We start from the raw sequence: 20908 nt of genomic DNA on the forward strand, positions 1-20908 counted from the left end.
CACCAAATAGCAACGTTGGTGAACTGACGTGTTCGCTTACTCGACTGAAACATTTTTCTCAAGCGGGTGTTGTGATTCAATTTGTTTTGTGGTAAGTGTTTTTCGGAATAATATGCAAAGAGCTGTTAGAACAGCCCAGCCAGTAAGATTGTTTCAACATTTTCTGGAGGAAAATACGGATTATTTATGAGACTTCGGTCTTTCAGCACGACCCAGAAACATAACGCCAGTTTCCGATCGGCAAGTCGACTCTCAGAGAACGAAAAATGCGCAAATATATATTTATGCGTTATAAGCCTGCTTCTCCTAACGTCAAAAGCTCGTTCTGCCTCCAAGTCTTAGAATTTTCACGGCAGCTCGTTCTGAGACAAATGAAATGCCTTTCCACGCAACATTTTCACCAGAGCGATTTTTAGCGAAACTTTATCACGGTTCGTCCATTTGTGTCTTTTTGGTTACCCGGAAAGTGGATATGCCGTTAACACTCTCTAAGTTTCTACTGGGATTCTGGGAATGACCCGTTCTTCAAGTGCCTGAGCACTGCCTTGATCTATAGTCATTCGGTAGGATTCCCTGGACGAGGGATCGGCCCTTCGCAAGGCCTCTACCTGTACACAGAACAGCACAACACAGAAAAACATCCATGGCTTGAGTGGGATTCGAACCCACGGTCCCAGCGACCAAGCGGTCACTGCTGACCCCCGTCTTAGTTATACCAGTATAAAACATTTGAACGTACATCGAAATTGCGTTAGTAGAAAAGGAACATTCAGCTCGTGTTCCAGTCCGCACAAAATCTGCGACTCCTGTGTAGCGGGAAGTTCTTCTTATGTTTAGCATGCAATTTCTGAAAAAACGTTTCGGAAGATGATTGTAGTTCCGTCTTAAGGTAACCGGTGTAAGGACAGAACCCTACTCTGTTGGGCCCGTTGTCTAGTAGCTCTTAAAACTTTCAACGACTGTGAGTCCAAAGTTGAAGCGCTGCTTCCATCATCAGGGCGATTATCGTCTTTATGATGGAGGCAGCAAGGAACTCTAAAACGTCGATAAACTTCTACCACACTACATGGCGCTACAACCCAGAAGACAGGTATCTCCTAGACTGAAAACTGTGCATGGTCCAGAAAATTATTTCCCGGATCGTTTTCAGAGACGCTGGAATTCGTCTCTAAAGCGAGCATTTTCAATGTGAACAAACTTGTTGAACGTCGGATCTATCTCCGGCTTTAGTGATCATCATTTAGACTGGTGTCCTGTCACGCTGACTTTGAGTGGGACCTTCAGATGGTAAGAAACAGATTTCTAAGCATTTGAAGGCCTACAACTCCGTTCTGATTGAGGAGACACGGAAGACGATAAATCATTGGTCTCGTCCATATTGCCGGCAATTAGTCTGACCTCTGCCGTCTGTGTTGCCGTCGATCGTAACACAGAACTCGGCTCTTCGCTTTTGACTTCATTAACAATAAATTACAGCACTGTTCAACGTAAATGTCCTCCATAAAGAACCATTAAGAGAATTACATTAGTTAATATATTGACAACTGCAGGCGATGTTCACTACTCGGCACAAATGTCAGCAGTCTGAAGAACATGGCGCTGGAGTCATAAAGACAGAAGAGGGATCTCTCCCTGTCCTCGTTCGTCTGGGGACGTCCGCGCTGTCGAAGTTAGGCAACCTGATTGGCATGCACGTGACAAGATCTCAGTTTCCGAAGACGATGCCTGATATTTATGGATTTTTTGAATAAGGAGGTCGTTCACAAAAAGTTGTTTTATTACAAGTCACCTCGAGACTGCATACTATATATTACAGCATCGTGGTCTGTTAAAGAAACAGAAGGATGACAATAAAAGAATCTCATCTTTTCTCTTTGAACGAAATATTGTGGGAAAATTTTATAGAACCTTGATGCAGAATTCGCGTCGAACGACAGATGCACAGATTTATTGTAACGCGGCGACCGAATCTCGGTTTAAAAAAAACAGAAAAAAGACTATCGGAAGCTTTATCGGCCCATGTGTAGTCCTGCTGAGCTACGGAGGACTTCGACAACGGCAAAGTAAATGCGTTTCTGACACTTTTATGGGCAGTTCTCGATGTGACTTGCAATTTCCGTGGGAAAGACGAGAGGCGGTTCTGGAATGTCCGTGTTCGATCTCGCCCAGGGTCCAAGCAGGATGGAATTTCGGCGCCTTTCTGCATTGAATCATTTATGTATTTCTGCTCATAGATATACTCTGCTGTTGACGGAATTTTTTTCGTACAGCGAAATCAAAAACTTACTTCAGCACGACACATTCAGGTTTTTGTGCGGAACCCGGTATCACTAGAATTCGCCCTCCAGATGCAAATTTCATCGGCATTTATCTACGAGTGTACGTACAGTGCCACAATCCAGGACAACGTCGTCGTCTTATGCACTGGTGTGTGTTTCAAGAGCGGGGCAATGAGGCGTTGAGAAGATGTCAATTTCTGAAGTTCTGGGCCCCTTCATGCGAACGTGTTTCTTATATCTGACGGTCGATCACATGGCAGTCTACTCATACCGATTCCCTGTGCGGGAAGACAAACCTCATTAAAGGCAAATCACGTGCACTTGTCGGACCCACCACCCAGCAGCCAGTGCAGGCCACGCTTAAATACGAACACTGGTAATACATACAATAATAATGAAAAATATTTCACAAACAGATTAACTAAACTTATACATGTACAGTATTAAATATAACAGCCAAGTACAGGGAAGTCCAAAATAAAAACAATATTAACACAGAGCAAAATAAATGAAGAAATATAAATAAAAACAAATAATCCACATAGGGAACACTAATATAATTGTAAAACGTTAAAGAAATACAAAAAACAGATCATCTATCAAGACAACGTATCTAGATCATTTCCCTTGTTGAGAACGTGCCCTCAAGGGAGATAATGTTTATGCGAAATACGTCCGAAAATTTACATACGTCATTTGCAGCGATGACGCACCTCGCTGAAGGACTATGCCTTAGTGCACTGCTCACACTAAAAGTAGAAAATTCTCTTATTTGCCTCGCCGGCACACGTAAACCAACAGCGTCCATAATGGAATGGCAATTTATTTTGTCCTTAAAGACATTAATAAGAAATAAAGCATCGAGATGTCGTCGTCTGGAATAGAGTGTTCTAAGATTTAAAGTAGATTGGATCAGTTCATATTTTCGGGGGATATTAAACTGGAAAAATCGGTAATTGCACAAACTGGCAAATTTCCTTTGAATATTTTCTAATTTATTAGAATCTGTCTGTGTAAGATTGTTCCATACGACCGAGACATATTCAAGCTTAGACCTAATTAAGGCATTATATAAAACAACAAGGCTGTCTAGAGAGGAAAAATTATAAGTAATGAAACGAATAAGCCCTAAGGTCCTTAGTGCCTGGGAATGAACAAAATTTACATGGCAATGAAAGTATAGCTTAGTGTCTAACAAGACACCAAGATCTTTTATACAGTCAATACGGGAAATTAAAATATCACTGACAAAGTTAAAATGAATATTGTTGGTTTTCCTTGTGAAAGATATAATTTTGGTTTTCTCTATGTTAAGTTCCATATTGTTATTATCACACCACTGATGTACGGAATCGACATCTGCTTGAAGAAATTTGCAGTCATCCACAGCTTTTATATCTCGATATAGTTTCAAGTCAACAGCAAATAAGAGATTTTTAGAATTATTAATTTTGTCGCAAAGGTCTTTAATAAAAATATTAAATAAGAGAGGTCCCAAGGTAGAGCCTTGTGGAACTCCAGATAACACCGAGTAAAGAGAAGAAGACTATCCTAAGATGAGAACAAAGGCAGATCTGGATGACAAATAACTTTGGAACCACTTGACATAAGGAGAAGATAGTCCAAAGTTATTAAGCTTTTTCAAAATAATAGAATGCGTGACTGAGTCGATCTGTCCCTGTGAACAAACCGACGGCTGGACATCGTTTTGGTAACTAAATTGGTTACCGTAATCGGGGTCGGAAATTTTAGTACTGACTCCACTACTCGACAGACGATGAATGTTCCTTGTCGGATGCACAGCCTTCGGTATCTTCACCTGAACTAGATGAAGTTCTTTTGCCTGACGGTAATTGTACGACTCTGAATCAACTACTGATTTCATATAACTTTGAATGGACACGACAATCCAATAATGAACATGGCGGACAGGTTGTAACGAAATTAGGAACAGTGCATGATTCATCTAGGGGACTGAGTAAAACCACACAAAGCTTCAGTCAGAAAAGCCATTGGCCGTCACCTGCCTCCGATGTGTCGTGCGTTCTTAAATTAATAGAAGAAGGAACGTGCCCAAACATGTGTCAGTTTAAGGACTGGATGGTCGAGAGAAGATTTCTTCTTGAAAACCTAATGGTTGCTCGGCTGGTCATTACATTTTTATTTATCTACGGAGCTCAAATGTCTATTGCCTGTCAGTGGCGCCGATCACCCGGAGCATTTTCTGACAAACGTGTGAGTTGTGCAAGATTTTGCTTTGATGCTCGTAAGCCCAGAGCTCATGGTTGAGATCTTCTTAGTACGTCTTTACCAGAGCATGCACGAGTCTTTCGGGTAACAGCTGCTTGTAGTATTAACAGGAATGCGCTGTGGTTTAACTACGTTCCTGGACAATGAACGTCACTTCTGATTTCTTTGCGAATTCTTGAAATATCTTCACTTGACTGGGCTGATGTACACGTCTTTGAGGAGGACACAGTTCGGCGCTAAGAAACCAGAGGACACTAAGCAAAGCCCCAGTGAAGTTATATAAATGAATCACACACACTTGTATAAACATGTTTCAAATAATAATTAAATTGCGCGGAACTGTGCAATTAGATTACTAAAAAAAGCCAAAAATATAACAGAAGAGAATATTTATCATTCAAGTTGCTGTATTGGCTTCAGTAGCATACAAACTTAAGAAAGAATGCACCATTTATTGGTTGTTCCGTCCAGTGATGCCACCCATACGTAGTGAAAATGTTAGCTCGGGAATGCAGCGGCTCTGACCAGACACTAAAAAAATGTTTTCGTGGTTTAATAATCCGTGAGAATTTTATTTTGATTACCACGTGTTCTCTGAAGGCGTTGCGCTCTACTAAGTCAAAGTCTCAGACCAGACGCAGTTGATTTCGAAGTGAATTGGTGGAAATGCGTCATCAGTGTATCTGATCGCTGCTATCTAATCCATTTATTATTCGGTGCTTGGAAAGTTTGAATGATAAATTTACACGAAAAAGAAAGACTTTTTGCCAGCGAAACTAAAGGGACTGTGAAGAAACTGTGTAATGAAGATATTCGTAGTGAGTGCAAATAAGTTTCGCTGTTATGATGACAAAACGAAGAGTGCGATTGGCGTGACATGTAACACGCACGGGAAGTACTAAAAATACGTACGAAGTTAAGTCAGAAAACTTGAGACGTGTACATGGGAGAACTTTTATTGATCTTAAAGACACAGTTCTATCGGATGTGATTGGATTCAAGTGGCTAGGATCAGGGTCTGATGGTGGACCCTTGCGAACGCGGTAATGCACCTCAGGGTACCATGAAAGAGGTCTCCTTTGGTCTACTTGAAGCACACACTTTTACATTTTCCTTCGAGTGTTATTAACGCATTACGTCTTTACGAAATGCGTTTCTTTAATTGAATGTATCCGAGAACATGCTTCAGTTTAATGACGCGCCTTTGTCAAAAAACTTTGGATGTTTTTCCTGTGTCTTTATTACCTACAAAACGAATCTAGGGAAACTTTGGCCATGTGGCGTAGTGAGATGCTCTGTCGCGTGAAATTTCATCGCTTCAAACAACTGCTGGTGTTTTATTTTTTATTTACAGGGACTGTATTACGTCTGAAATAGCTTCAATTAGATCACATGATCTTCAGTAGACTTTTGGCCTATACAAATGCAATATCCTCTTCGTTTACATGACAAAAGGAGACCCTTACCAAGTTGAACCTTTGTGAGTAGATGAAGGCAGCGCTTGGCGACAGCGAGGACCTCTGTGGGTCGGATGCCACACAAGAAAATGAAAGTCTCGGCACAATGGAGACGGCCATCAATCTCCGAGAAAGAAGGCCCTGCCCTGATAACAGGAAATCTTGCCCGGATAAGTAACTTTAAACCACAAATATTCCATCCAGAAGAAAAACAATTTCGAATGGACAGGAGATGTGTCTCAATGAAAAATGATCACTCGGTGGCTGTTGTCACCCGGAGATACGACGTCGTGTCCCGGAATGGAGTCCAAGTGTGTCTGTCTCAGGTCATCGATAAGTCGCAGACAGGCCGTGCGTGTTGCCTGGTGCTTCAGGCGCGCGGGCCACTGCGTCTTTGGTTGAGACGAGGTGCAGTCCTATAGAGGGACAGGCATAACGAATATTTCAGTCTGAAGCTACTCGATTGAAGGATGAAACGTCGTGCGGTGCACCCTGGGTATCGGTCGCAAGAACAAATGAAACCCTAACGCTCTCAGAGCCACTGAAACAGAGAAAAGAGTTTTAAAAAGCGCGTTTGGTAAGTGGGCAGTGTCTTCGCGGATTTTAATGGAATCTTATAATTACGTCTATCGAGAATTATACTGTGAGCGGGAGACGAGGCGGGGAGCGAGGATCTGAAGCAAATGGACCACCACGCAAGGCCACTGACAGATCCTCGACCTGAGAGGGCGACCGCGACATTATCACAGGGCCAGAACGAATCACTGAAGCTTTTGTATACTCGGAACTGAACTCATCCTCGTGCGATTTAACTTTTCCACGGCGATGTGATCTTTGTTGTTGGGCGGCTGAATGCCAACGTTTCGGAGGAACACGCGTCCTTAGTCTTCAGGGTTGATAATGGTGGAAGTACGTTCCTTTGAAGCGTCTAAGAATGCGGACGACATGAAAAGATGTGAATATTCTGGAGAGAAAAGCGGCTTTAGCTGTAAGCTTATTTGACGGCGATGAACGCTTAAGAATAATAATAATAGAATGGCAAGGAAGATTTTTACTGTAGGAACTGCTGATAACACGAAAAAGCGCTCTCAGAAAGTTTTACCGATCGGTATGGCAGGTTCCTGTAGTGGTTACACTCGTCCGAGTTCGCAGCAACTGACCTCTGTCCTGACTGAAATGTTTTCGATTTATTTCAGACTCCCGTGAAAGTGTCATGAAACAGGTCACGGCTGGTTCATTCAGGATCCTTTAATAGCTAAAGCTACACGAACTCAGTTTCTTTCGTGATTCTCTCCTGTCACTGACAGGAACGCCTCAGACTGGTTAACGCTTAGCAGTAATAATTGCTGTCGCTGTGTGTTTCGCACAGTTTCTTGTGGCAATTCGGCTGAATGACTAACTTGTTCCTTTAATTAATTAATCTTGTCCGTCTGATCACAATTTAAAATTAAGATAATTAAAATACCATGTGATGTTCTTATCGAAACATTCGATTTACATTTAGAACATCATTTTCTCACTACATGTTTCGGTTCTTAGATGAACCATCTTCAGGTGTATAAAATTAAAATTATATAAACTTAAAACTTAATCATAATTTCTTATAGGCAACTTTTGTATTTGTTTTTCAGTTATTAGTGATGTTCACTTCCAGATTCCATTTTGATATATTTAAAGTTGTTCTATATATGTGCGTCGTGTTGAAATAAACTTTAGGTTGGTGAATGTTTTTGTTGATGTTTTTATATCAGCCAGAGATGTGAGGTGTAGATGAGTTCCGACTGTCTGGAAGTACTATCGTATTGGAACTTAATTATCTTCATTTTAAATTTTAAATTGTGATCAGACGGACAAGATTAATTAATTAAATATGTAATTTCACAATATGACGCAACTGTTATCATCTTATAACTTGTTCCTGTACGAATTTCGCCGAACCAAAGCAACCTTCTGTGTCACGTGTTTCCAACGTTTCTGTACAGAGAGCAGCACTGTGCAGATGCTCAGCTGAAAGTTCTGTCGGCAGCGCGGCGGGCCTGTACTTCCCGCTGCCTTTCGCAGTTACTCCAATTTTCCAACCGGTTTTACAGATATCGTCATTATCACCGAGGAGCTGTCATCTCTTTCTTGGACTACTCGTGTCTCCTTTTCCTGTTATCTGTACATCATTGCTATCCAGTTAGTGGTCCCAACGCGCTCTGTGATTGCTTTCTTTCTCTGGTATTTCCTTGTCGGTGGCCAGAAAACTCTCGTTAATGTAATTTTTCAACCGAGAACTTTCCTGTTTTGCAACTCGCAATTCGTTTTGGTTCACCTCGCTTTGGGGGGACTCCCCCCATCCTTTGCTTTCGCGACGTTCGATAGCGCGGCCGCGGTTGAGGGAGGGGGGGGGGGGTAGCCGGAAACGGAATTTTGGGGCCGGTCCCTTTTCTCCATCAGAAATGGGTTGTGTTTATACTGCGTTAAACTCGCACAAACACAACCCACAATTTATTAATTACGTGCACCAGCTGAATTTGTAATCACAAATATTAAATTTAAACGATGTATTGTCCGTATTAAAACCGCGTAACTGTAGCAACATTTTTATTGTGATTCTGTAATTTTGAATTTGCTAGTAATGATTACGTTGGTATAGACGTTTATTTGTATTGTAAAATGTGATGCAGCTTATCAACGCATTTTAAATTCCGCGAATGATAAAGGGTTAAGTAGACGCAGGCTCCTAGTCTTAATTTAATTGTTATTCATTTAAAACTGAACTTCAGTTTTGTCCGATGTCCACGTCTGTTATCGCATGTTGCAGCATCTGAAAGGACTCTTGCCATTTTCTCATCTACCTGACGAATTAATTGGAGTTCCTAAGTGAACTGGCAACCTCCGATTTTCTCAGAACTCTGTAGCATACAGCAATGTCGTATTAAATAAAATGCATTCCCGTTTGTAAAGAAGACTTTATTTAACAGACGAGGACGTAAACAATAAGATTCGTGTTAGACGTGTAGAATTCTGAAGACCATGAAACCGTAACGACGTTGCTAATGAACGTTCTCAGTCCGAAGTGGAACTCGGACCATACTAAGAAATGTAAAGATGGAAGATTTCGTCGAAAGTTTCCATGTCTACGAACACAAATACTTTCTGTAGAGATTGTGATTCGACAACTATTACAGGAAATGTTGGAGTACATATGCTTATGACTCAGTTGGAAGAGAGGTACTGTGTGGCATTTTGATTAGTTTAGAATACCAAAGAAACTTTTTAGGTTAATTAAGATGTTTATGGACAGGGTATCTCGCACAGTTCGTATAGGTAAACTTCTGTCGGATCCCTTCCCAATGTACAATGGCCTAAAACAGGGGGATGCTTTATCCAAAATGCATTTTAATTCTGCTCTTGAACATGGGTACTATAACCAAGACTGCAGAAACTCTCCTACACGCTAGCAAAGAAATAGGCAGGCAAACCTAAATACATCAGCAACGTAACTCATAATTTGAAAGTTTTTCAGAATTTAATTATCTGGGAACAGGAATAACAGGTAGAAATGAGGTCCATGATGAAATTAAGAATACAATACATTCGGGGAACATTGTTTTTATTCAATTTAAAACTGTTATCATCCCTTTGTTATCCAAAACACTAAAGATCAGGATATATAAAACAGTAATGTTGTCTGTTGCCTTGTATGGTTGTGAAACATGGTTTCTTACCTTGAAGTGAGAACGTAAATTACAAGTGTTTGAAAACAAGGTGCTCAGGAAATATTTGGTCCTAGGAAGAATGAAATAAGTGGGGAATTTAGAATGTGTGAATTGTACGGGTCACCTAGCACAGTCAAACCTAGTAGTCTTCGATGGGCTGGACATGTAGCACGCATGGGACCGGGGAGGCTAGGGGTGCATGCAGAATTTTATTAGGGAATCCTTCTGGAAAACGATCACTGGCCAGACCAAGAAGAAGATGGGAGGTGGGCTGCGAGGTTGGTAAATGAATGGCGATGGCTCAGGATCGTGGCCGGTGGCGGGCTTTGGTGTTGTCGGTGTTAGGGTGGCCACACACGCTCCGGCTTGCCGGAAGGCTTACGTCTCTGAAGACCAACCTTCCGGTGAACCGGAGCGTGTGTGATGAATTTGGCCGGAAACCGATTCTCCGATAAATCTGCAGTCTGGACTTCGTTTATCAACCATCACTTCTGTGTTGCTGGTAGACAGACAGTCTGCTCCATTCCCATTCGCAACATCGGCGATCTCCAGAATGACGTCACAGCCTGTACTCCTGCTTGTGCGATCCGAAGGGCTTGTTGTCTTCAGCGTAGTTCGGGGCGCTGTAGCCGTAGAGGCCGTATCTGCCGAGGCCGTAGGGCAGGTATCTGCCATATTGCCGTAGCAGCAGCAGTACTAGTGGGTCACGTCCGTGCAGGTGGAAATGAGGCTGGGGTGCGAGACCTCCGTACCCGACGCCCAGAGCCGGGTTCGACAACAAGCTCTTCAGCAGCGTGCCGGGGCCGAGCAATGCTACGGAGTAGGGACCCAGTCCCAGCTGCTGCCCTAAGGGCCACTGTGCGCCTGGGGACAGATACCCCACGCTCTCGCCAGCTTTCAGGTCCTCCAACTCGTAGACACTAGATGGGGACACTACCGCCTCAGGGCGCGTGGAGAGGTTGCCAACTGTGAGCGGTGCGCCGCAGAGTAGGAAGACGACCTGCGATTTGAACATCGTCGCTATATCAGTCACTGAGGTTAATTTTAAATACCAACGGGACTGACAAATGAACAGGGTGATGAAACTGGGATTAAGGGCGAGGAGGTGACACGAGACCGGACAAATTCCCATCGCGAGCTTCATAATTCGTAAACTGATTCCTATTTCGCATTATAATGGCTATGAAATCTAGAGGATGGGTTGGACGGGAATGCATCACACGTGGGAAAGAATTCTTGTCTGCAAATCCAAAGGGAAAAGACCATTTGGAATTCCTGGGCGTAAATTAGAGGATAATATTGAAGTGTATCTTCAAGACGTTGGCTCAAGATATCCTCTAATGAACTTTGGGTTTCATAAAAGGCCGAGAATTTCTGAAAGAGGTTCCTGTGATATCATGAACTGTGGGTACAATGTATTCGGATCTGAGCACCAAAAGTTTCTTTGTATTAGGTAATATTGCCTCAGCCAAGATAATACCTAACGTCAGGCTGCAATAATTTAATTTCAGTGTGTTTTGTGGGTGTATTTTCCATCATCTTCTTACGTTCTGCCTCTTGTGTGAAATATTTTCGTGATATGATTGTTTTATTGCAAAAGTGCTATGACTATTGTTCAGTTCCTCAAGATCTGTTTGTGGCAGAGACAAGCCACAGCATTGTGGACCTGGCAAATAGATGGCCGACACAGGAAGGGACGGTCCATGTGAAACGTCCCTCGAGCAAGGGCGTCTTCCACCGGGCACATCATTATAATCATGACTTAATGACACTTTAACTTGAGACTGGAGTAAACATGGCCAGTCCTGCGTGAGATGGCTGAACATTGCGAGGCACTCAGAAGAAACCACGTGGGAGTCATGACTGACGCTTTGAAGGAGAGATTCGTCTGAGAATAACTTTTAATCATCCAATCATTATCTCAGATAATAGTGTGATAAGCGCGGAATGCCTTGTTGTTAAAGCAATCAGCCAGCAACAGCCAATTTTGTCTCATTGAGGAACCTCTAATTCCTATAGCACGACTTTCTGAAAAAATTTAAATTCAGTGACTTCGGGCTGTTTCAGTCCGGCTGCTAGTAGATGGAGCGATCACACAACTTACGCTCGTGGAAACACAACAAGAAACTGATAATCTTAGAAAACGTATTATTACCACAAAGTTAAATAGATTCTGGCGTTTTCTCCCTGTGATCTGTGGCTCGTCGACAAGAATCGTGAAATCCTGTTCGTTTCTTTCTCATGAATAAAATATTACACCGTCGCGTAACCCAGCATCTAAAAACCTACAGCTCTCCCGAACCAGTTAGAATTAACTAATAGTCTCTTAACTGGCAACAAATATCCCGCTCTTACCGAACAGAACGATTTTCCACTGTTTGCACGAAAGCTTTTTGAAGGCACTTGAATTCATTCCATTTTCTTCATAATCCGTTGCTACGTGATCCATATTTATGAGTTCTTCACACAATGCGCGTAAAATTAAGGCATACTGGGGAGGAACGTCTGTCCGTTCATCCAAAAGTTTTATGGACGTGAAACGACCTCTTAATGACGGCCGTACCTGACTGGCTTTTAGATTATTAGAACTGCTGATAGGATTCAACTTTTCTTCAAGGTGGAACGATACATTTCACGTGAAACTTGCACTCAACTTCAACTTCATCTCAAAAAAGAAACTGTCTTAAACGTGACTCATTTTACGATGTAAACATAGATCTCTTTGGAATCTACGACTTTAATTCGAAACGTAATTAGGTGTCACGAAGTTTCTGTGGATTATACTGTGACCCAGCTTGAATCCACTTGCCGCCAAAGGACACGCGTACCCAGTGGTCGTTCGACGAGGAAAGCAATCAACATCATAGTTTGATTAAAAGTGACGTTCGCACGAACAGCGCGATACTAGGATAAAACAGCATCAATAATATATAATGTAATTCCCCACGTGATCTCATTGAACGTTGAGAGCCAAGAACTTGTAATGCGATTACTGATTGACTGACGGGCGACTGAGCACGATAACAGGGACCTCTCAGGGCTCTTTGCTGTGGTCTCGCCCCATTTGTTCTAGCTGAGAAGAAAACTGAGAAGCAAGTGATGAATTGTGATGCGGCATTGACTAGTGCTCAAACCGACTCACTTATACAGGCTGAGTCAAAAGTATGTTTACAGACTCCGTGTGCGTGTTCCAGGATTAAGAAAAGAGAGGAAATGTTCCTAACAGACAAGGGACTCAGCCCGCTGATGAAAGTCCGACAAAGTTTCCTACAAGAGTATGAAGGAATGCAAAGATTGAAGTGTTCAGTACTTAAATGTTGATGGTTTAAATGAAGTTGGAATGCAAAATCCTCTGGGCTATGCTCATTTGTTGATGATTCCTCACCAGAATGCACGACAAAGTCACAATTTAAGGACAACTCATAGCTTAAATAATTCGTTATGATCTGTGGCAAAGATGAACAAAGTCATTGGGAAAGCAAACCAAAATTAATTCCACAAAGAAGCTACTAGCATATTTAATAGGGGAGTGCTTCTTGTAGGTTAATTTGGAGTCGCCTTCCCAAATGCGCAGAGATTAAAATACATGCAAAACAGTCATCCCACCTGTCATCATCTAAGAATGTGAAATCCGGTGAGAAAATATCACAACCCGGAACACCTTGAAAAAGGGCAGTATTCGAAGCTGGAAACGGCGAACAGACTGGAGGAGAGAGACAAGTTCGTGGTTTGGAGGTTCACAGTTTGTGAACATCGCCCGAAAAGTTATTGCTAGCATGGTGGCATTCTGGAGGATCGGATGAGATTGGTGGAACATGTAGAGCGCGCTGCAGGGATGAAGAATATATAACATTTTAGACGGGAAGCCTGAAGACAGGAGACCTCTTAAGAGGCTTAGATCGGAGGCTTATATTAAGATGGGAATTGAAGAAAATGTATGTGAGGTCGTAAAGTGGGTTGATGCTGCCAAAGTTGGGCTTCAGTCTGGGCTCTTGTGAGCACGATAATGTACTTTCGGACACCATAAAACGCTGGACCAGCTGAACCACCCTGGAAGATTACTCTTCGACTTGGGGGCAGTAAACTTACTGCGTGGATTTTACAGTGAATTGAAGTGAACGAAACTTATAAGTAACACACACACACACACACACACACATTAATAATATTGTTTCAAAATACTTCAAATGACATATACAGTGAAGCTTTACGTCGAAAATTAGTTGATCCCTTAAACTGAAATAAGTTAAACTTAAATGCAGACGATTCGACAAGGTATAATGTGTTTCATTTGGAGTTTAACCATCTAAAACCCAATGGTAAATATAACTCGCAACGTTACTGATCAACAACTCTGCAGTTTGGCCACAGATTGTATTGAAGGGTTTGGCATAATTGTTAGTACAAACTGCGGTTGGTGTTGGTTTATTTTTGTTTTCGAGTTACGTCCTTTGTCATTAAATGTTACAAACGACCAGTCATGACGGAACTGATACCGACACACATCAGCTACGGCTACAGTCCACAGATCACGAGAAAAGCCCTGGTAGGAATGCGACATACGCGCATGCGCAAGATTTCGCGGTGAGTGACTGGCGAGACTTTTTGCGTGTGAAATACGTTCGATGTAGGACTCTGTTTCAGAATAGGAACGGCGGTGGATAATCTCTCAAGAGGAAGTAAAAGAAATGGCAGAGAAAGGAGAGACTAGGGCAAAGAAAAGATATAAGGAGGTCGACGATCAAGACACGAAGGAAATCATTTCCGGTTGTACACCAGTAACTACAAAACTAGCCATCAAAATTTTCCAAGAACTTGTGACAAAATAAATACGAGGCTCGTCCACAAAGTAAGTTTCCCTGGGGCCGTTTACAGAAACAAAACACAATTTCATGGAAATATTTATTGCAACAGATACAGCAAGTGTCCAGCTATTTTTCAACATATTCGCCACCGGAATTGAGACATTTGTCATACCGTGGGACCAACTTTTGAATACCTTTGTCGTAGAAGTCTGCCGCCTGGGATTGGAACCACTGTGTGACGACCATTTCCGCCTCTCTGTCATTCTCAAAACTCTGACGCTGACCGGACAGGAATTTCTTGAGGTGTAGGAAAAGATGGAAATCACTGGGAGCGAGGTCCGGGCTGTAGGGTGAATGATTAAACACCTCCCAGCTGAACTCCTGCAGGAGACTTGCTGTCCGTCGAGCCGTGTGCGGCCTAGCGTTATCACTGACCGCACTTCACAGTCGGCGGGAGCTGGAATAAGAACCTCCATCTTCAACAGCTGCAACGATGCTACTGTGAGAACGCGGGAAGTGCCGTTAGTGCATGCGCCATGCTACGTCATTGCTCTATCACGTACGCACAGTCGCTTCGCGCAATATAAGGTTTGCTAGCTGTGGGACGAGTGGGAAACTTACTTTGTGGACGCGCCTCGTATATAGCACAGGCTTGTAGATGTGTGGACAGAATATGAAATTGTGTGCAGTAAGTTTCAAGGTCCGTAATACAGAGAGCGATACGAATTCAAAGGAGAAAATTCTCTGTGATCAGTCGCGCGCGTGTGTGATAGTAGCCCTTGGTTACATAAATATGACACTTTTGACGAACAAAGTTCCATGTTCTAGCTTAGTTTACTTAGTATTTGGGTGCGCATGCACTCAACTTACCGCGTAGGCCCATCGTCTCGCCATATCTCGCGACTTCCACAGAGGCTTCCTTTTTACGCCTCGCGCTGGGGCCTTCGACGACCTAATTTTCGCAACTGAATGGCCCTGATAGCAACAAACAGCTCTCTATATAAGCCGCTACTTTCTATTTTCTTGTCATCAAGAACTCTGATAAAAATTTAGGTACCCATTTAAGTGCCGTTTACTGGAGATTCGAAGTTCGCATGAGAGCGAATGAGGATGGGTTCCGTCGCGTTCTTCCCGTGGCACTCTGCTAATGAGGCTCGAGTCAAAGGGACGGTAATTATTTATCATTATCTGTGACTCTGCAGTCTTGACCTCCTCCCGTACGGGAGGTTACTCGACCTATTTAAACTTTTGATAGGACTCCTTGGAACGAGACCTCTACTTACACAGAACGGCACATCACAATTTTTTTGTGAGATTCCTTTCTTTGGATGCTGTATGATCGTCACTTGTTTTCTGATCTTGTATTTTTCATAGTCTCAACTATTATCCGAACATCCTCCAGTCCCATTTAGGTCGGATATTCGGGACTCCACTCTACAGGGACTTTAATTATTGTTCGTTTACCGTCAGTGTTTAGTTGGTAGGCCTGTCGTTTTCTAATTCAAAATCTTCTCTTCCTAACCATCCGTAAACTGACCTCAGAAAGAAATAAAATGTAGTCGCCTCCTTAAATTCTGTTTCTCACACAAATTCCTTACTCTCTAGGCAGTTGTCTTTCAAATTCACTCAGCACGTAGCGATATCTTCAAATCTCAGGCCAGAATTTATCCGTGTGACATCAGCGCTGTTTCTTTAGGAAATGGAAAATATTTTCGGTCTAATTTCGGTGAGCAGTAAAAGTCTGTGAAATTCGTGTGGTGAGTGGGGAGTATCATCACAATGTGGTGAAGAGTGTTGATCCGATCTGATTGGTGCAGCCATAACGGTAATGCTATGAGACGTTCTGAGTTCTTCTCTGGAGCCCAGAGATCGGCTAATCTGACGACAATATTTGTGAGATTTCGTCCTGGGGAAGTGAAATTCTCTTCAGGCCTAAATCATGTCCTTATTCAAAGCTGTGTCACCCATACAGTTGATAAAGCGTCGTTAAATACACTGCAGATATAACTAAACATTTGCAACTTTAAGTGCTATTAATGGCATTAAAATTCACCGTTACGTGTTGTTGGACAGACCGCGCTCATACTCGCAACGAAAACTACGTTCTTCCATTAGCGTCTCCGGATTAGTAACAGAACGTGCGAGGACGACCGGAAATGCCGTACAAGGTACTTTCACAGTCAGCCTCGTTCGCCTCCCGGATGCACGTTTGTTGCCCTGTACTAAGAAAGGATTTTCCGACCCGCCCGTGTTCTGCACCAAACATGGCGTAACTCCATAAAAGATTTGTGACACTAACACTAGATGAAATAAGACAATGTGTGAGTGATGATTTGAAACGTACAGTGCTACAAGGTTATGATGTGAGCTGCTTCTGCTTGTGAATTTGTTGTGTATTCTGATGTTGAATATCATTAATTATGAAGAGAAATTATTATTCTTATAATAATATTTGTTTCCATTTACATTATTCGTCAGTAATAGTTTATTTCTCTGCATGCCTGCATAACAGATGTGCAACTCAGTTCCATTTGAAAGGGTTGCCATCAAACCTAATTTTTAATTAATATTTAATTAAATTTTAGGTATATATTATTTAAATCTTGTCCGTCTAATCACAATAAATTCTTATTAAATATTAAAATATTATAATAATTAACATTTAAAATATTTAAAATATTAAATGATGTTCTTTATCGAAATATTCGATTTACATTAGACCATCATTTTTCATGTTTCACGACATGTTTCAGTTCCTAAAAGAACTATCTTCAGGTGTATATAATTATATAAAGATTCAAATCAATTTCTATATATTATTTTAGCGTACATTTCAATGTATTATTTTATTTTCTATTTTATTAATATTCATTTAGTCTTTATATTATTTACATTACAGACTGATACAAAAACAACAAAACGTTCACCCACACTAAAATCATATTGAGCATGATGTACATATACAGAACAACATCGAATATGTTATTAAAATGGAATAAAATCTGGAAAAGAACATCGTTTGATGTCTGACATCTGATAAAAATGTACGCTAAAATAATATATAGAAATTGTATGTGGTCTATGACGTCGGACATACTGTGCTGCCATCTACCCGCATCTGTCATTAACTACTGCAACATCTGGTGGTAGTACTTGGTATGAAAATGTGATTCGAGCCGTTTCCAGTAGCTCAGCCAGTAACATCAGGGTGATGAGAGCCATTTTGATGGAAGCAGCAAGGACCTCGTAAGTAGAAACTGCATGTGTTCCCGATGGTACGACATAAGCAGAGTTCGTCTTCAATTTGAAAGAAGCTGATTTGCTTTCTGTGAAATGTCTGCTATCTGTCATTGAATTGTCTAGACTTTTCATTATGTTTACGACATGCAGGTCTTTTGCCTTGTTTCTCTGCATATTGGTACAGCTTGTAGCTTAAAACTTATGGTGTTACTCAATATCTTGTTACCTGTGCATTTGTTACTGGAGCACACAAAAACCAACAAACTACAAGAAGGATGCAAATAAACAGAGTTTGTCACCAATTGTTTTTTGAGTTTTGCATTTTCTGTTGCTGTAAAAGAAAGGCCATCATCTGATTGACTTTAAATGTGAATGCATCTACGTAGGTTTCATAAAATACCAGCATAATCTTCAGACATCTTATACTACAAAACATTTTGTTCCTAAACATGTTATACACAAATACTTCATTTTTTTTTAATTTTCAAATCCAAACATGTGTGTGTCTTATATACAGATAAATGTATATATTATACTTTCCTTTTTTAATGTAGTGATCGCAGAGTGACTTATCATTTTGTCAATTATTTATTTTAATCCGTCTTATCACAATATTTAAAATTTCTTATAATTAAGATAATAAAATATCATTGATGTTCCATATCGATTGATCGATTTACATTTTGGAACATCTTTTACACAACATGTTTCAGTTTTATAAAACCATCATCAGGTGTAAAAGATTTACGAACTTAAAACTCAAATATGATTCCATTTAGTGATGTTTCATGCCATTTGTTTTTCAATTTTTGGGCGAGGTGTTGTCTTTTCTTAAATTTTATCAGATGTACATATCGGTCTGTAAGTAGAAGATTGAAAGAAACACTAAAGAATTTGAAAGAATTTATAAAAGAATTTAGAGAATAAAATGCAAAATATATAAATTATAGTTAGAAAGTAGCAGTAAGATATAAATATATCATTTTGTGTTTATGAACATGAAAGTGAATGTGTCGTTTTGGCTCTCTTCCCCGGCAACGAATTGGAATACATTTGTAGCAAATCGAATTTGCAAGGATTCAGGAAAGATCCGACATAAGCCAATAGAAACATGTCAGAACTCACGATAACCCAGGAGATCTGGTATCCAGAGGAGCCTTCGTTACACAGCGCATAAGGTCAGATATTTGGTGGTCAGGACCGTCATGGCTGACAACTACAGAAGACAACTGGCCCACATTTACAATAGAGGAAATTCCTGAAGAATCCAAGGTTGAAGCAAAGAAGTCCATCACCACGTTTGTTCTTCAGGAAACTCATGATGACTTGCTGGACAAATTTTCATCATTAACAAGACCGAGAATAGTGACTGCTTACACTCTTCAGTTTACACACAATGCAAGGAAAGAGTCAGAGCTTCATGAAATGCTCAGGAACTTCATTCTGCAATGCTTATCATCCTGAAGATTGGACAAAGGCAAATGTTTCCACAAGAGATAAACGAATTTCATAAGGGCAATCCCATTTCCACCAGAAGTCTAACTAGTGCTTTCAATCCATTCATTGGTCAAGATGGATTGTTGAGGTTAGGCGGTAGACTTCAGCAGTCCAGTCTCTCAGAAGAACAAAGGCACCAAATAACTTTGGATCCTAAACACCATTTGACAATTATCATCAAAGGCAGCTACATCGTGTTCCAACAGCACTGCAGAATTAAGGGAATTTTGCAAATCGAACCAACATCAGCAGGCAGTGCAATCAAGTCTGGCAAATGAGGGAATACAATGGAATTATCTGTCTCCGCGTTCTCCACATGTTGGTGGGCTATGGGAGGCCATTACAGAAGAGTGGTTGGGAACACTGCATTGACCCTGGAAGAGCTCATTACCTTGACAACTCAAATTTAATCTTGTCTCAACTCCAGACCTTTGACAATGATTCCCAGTGAACATTCTAACCATCTCCACCAACCCCAGGCCACTTCCTAATCAGAGACGCTCACAGCTTTGCCAGAAACTGATCTAATGACAGTATTAGAAAATCGCCTAAGCAGATAGCATCATTTGCAGCAAATGTTGCAGCATTTCTGGCAACGTTGGTCCAAGGAGTATCTCAATGAACTTCACAACGACGAAAATAGAAATTTGAAAAACGTAACATCAAGGTGGGACTCATCGTATTACTGCGAGAGGACGGGCTGCCACCCCTTACCTGGAGAATGGGCAAGGTCATAGGAAGAGATGGCAACACAAGATTGGCGAGGGTTCAAGTGAAAAGTAATAAATAAACTGTGTCCACAAATTAAGTGTGAATAAGTATTTGTTTTAGTGACCGATGAATACGAATATCGTTCAACTTACACGTAATTTTTTGTTTTGTTTACATTTGAACAATTTGGATTTACAAGTTATGTAATTTGTAGTAAATGTTGACATCCGTCAATATAGGCGGAATGTTCGGTGTTCATGTTGGCACTACTGTAACCTTAGCTAATGTTCAATGTTTTAATGTTGGTACGACTGTAACCTTAGCTGTCGTTCGATGTATAACGTTGGTACTGTAGTCTTGGCCGCATCTGCCTTGTGCCTTCGTCGAGGAAAGGTTGGTGCAAGTTCTGTGCGAGTTTGAAGTGTGTTTTAATAAAGGAATAGTGCGCTGTAGTGCGACATACGCCCACTCAAGGAAAAACAATGTTTAACTGATGTAAGGGACCATTAAAATAATAAGAATTTGCGTACATTTGTTATTGTTAAGTATTGATGAATTATGTAATGTGAATATGTAGAGAACGCCGAAGGTGCTGGAAAAACTGATGGGCTCACTTGTAACTTAATATTCCTTTTATGCATAAAAGCGTCTTGTTACAATAATTAATTATCTTGATATATCTGGTTTCCAGTGCGGTGCAGCTGTTATCCTGTGTGGGAAGAAGAAGCAGCTTTGAGTATTCAGAAAGGTGAGTTTGTATTTGTAGGCTTTTGCAATAAGATTAATATTTCAGGTACTATTTCACCAAGTTCAACAGAATAGAGAGGTCATTTACGACATAATGAAGTAAAAGTGTTATATATAACTATTATAAGGGACCATTAAAATAATATAACTCCTTCATGTTTAAATAATTAATTATCTTGGTATATCTGTTTTCCTTTTCAGTTTGGTGTAGCAGTTAT

At 41.1% G+C, this 20908-nt stretch overlaps 1 protein-coding gene and 1 long non-coding RNA gene across 1 annotated transcript; one reads left to right on the forward strand and one right to left on the reverse strand.

Moving 5' to 3' along the window:
• Nucleotides 1-20908, forward strand: part of LOC147874559 (uncharacterized) — a 385344-nt gene that overhangs the window by 311778 nt on the left and 52658 nt on the right.
• Nucleotides 9576-15450, reverse strand: LOC110836433 (uncharacterized). Its single transcript, XM_022077613.2, has 2 exons — nt 15366-15450; nt 9576-10690 (listed from the first exon to the last, which is right to left on the reverse strand). Exons 1-2 carry the CDS (start codon nt 15387-15389, stop codon nt 10250-10252), a joined length of 465 nt encoding a protein of 154 aa, XP_021933305.1. The 5' UTR covers nt 15390-15450; the 3' UTR covers nt 9576-10249.

The sequence above is a fragment of the Zootermopsis nevadensis genome, unplaced genomic scaffold (assembly GCF_977971745.1).
Source record: "Zootermopsis nevadensis isolate Lab colony 2312 unplaced genomic scaffold, Znev_1.0 Znev_ptg000008l, whole genome shotgun sequence".
Lineage (NCBI taxonomy): Eukaryota > Metazoa > Arthropoda > Insecta > Blattodea > Termopsidae > Zootermopsis > Zootermopsis nevadensis.

What these genes read in the sequence shown, in the direction of transcription:
- LOC110836433 (XM_022077613.2), bottom strand. Translation starts at nt 15,389, where the DNA reads ATGGCGAGACGATGGGCCTACGCG. An exon ending in CGAGACGATGGGCCTACGCG is followed by an intron (nt 10,691 to 15,365) that starts GTAAGTTGAGTG and finishes TTCAAATCGCAG; the next exon opens with GTCGTCTTCCTACTCTGCGG.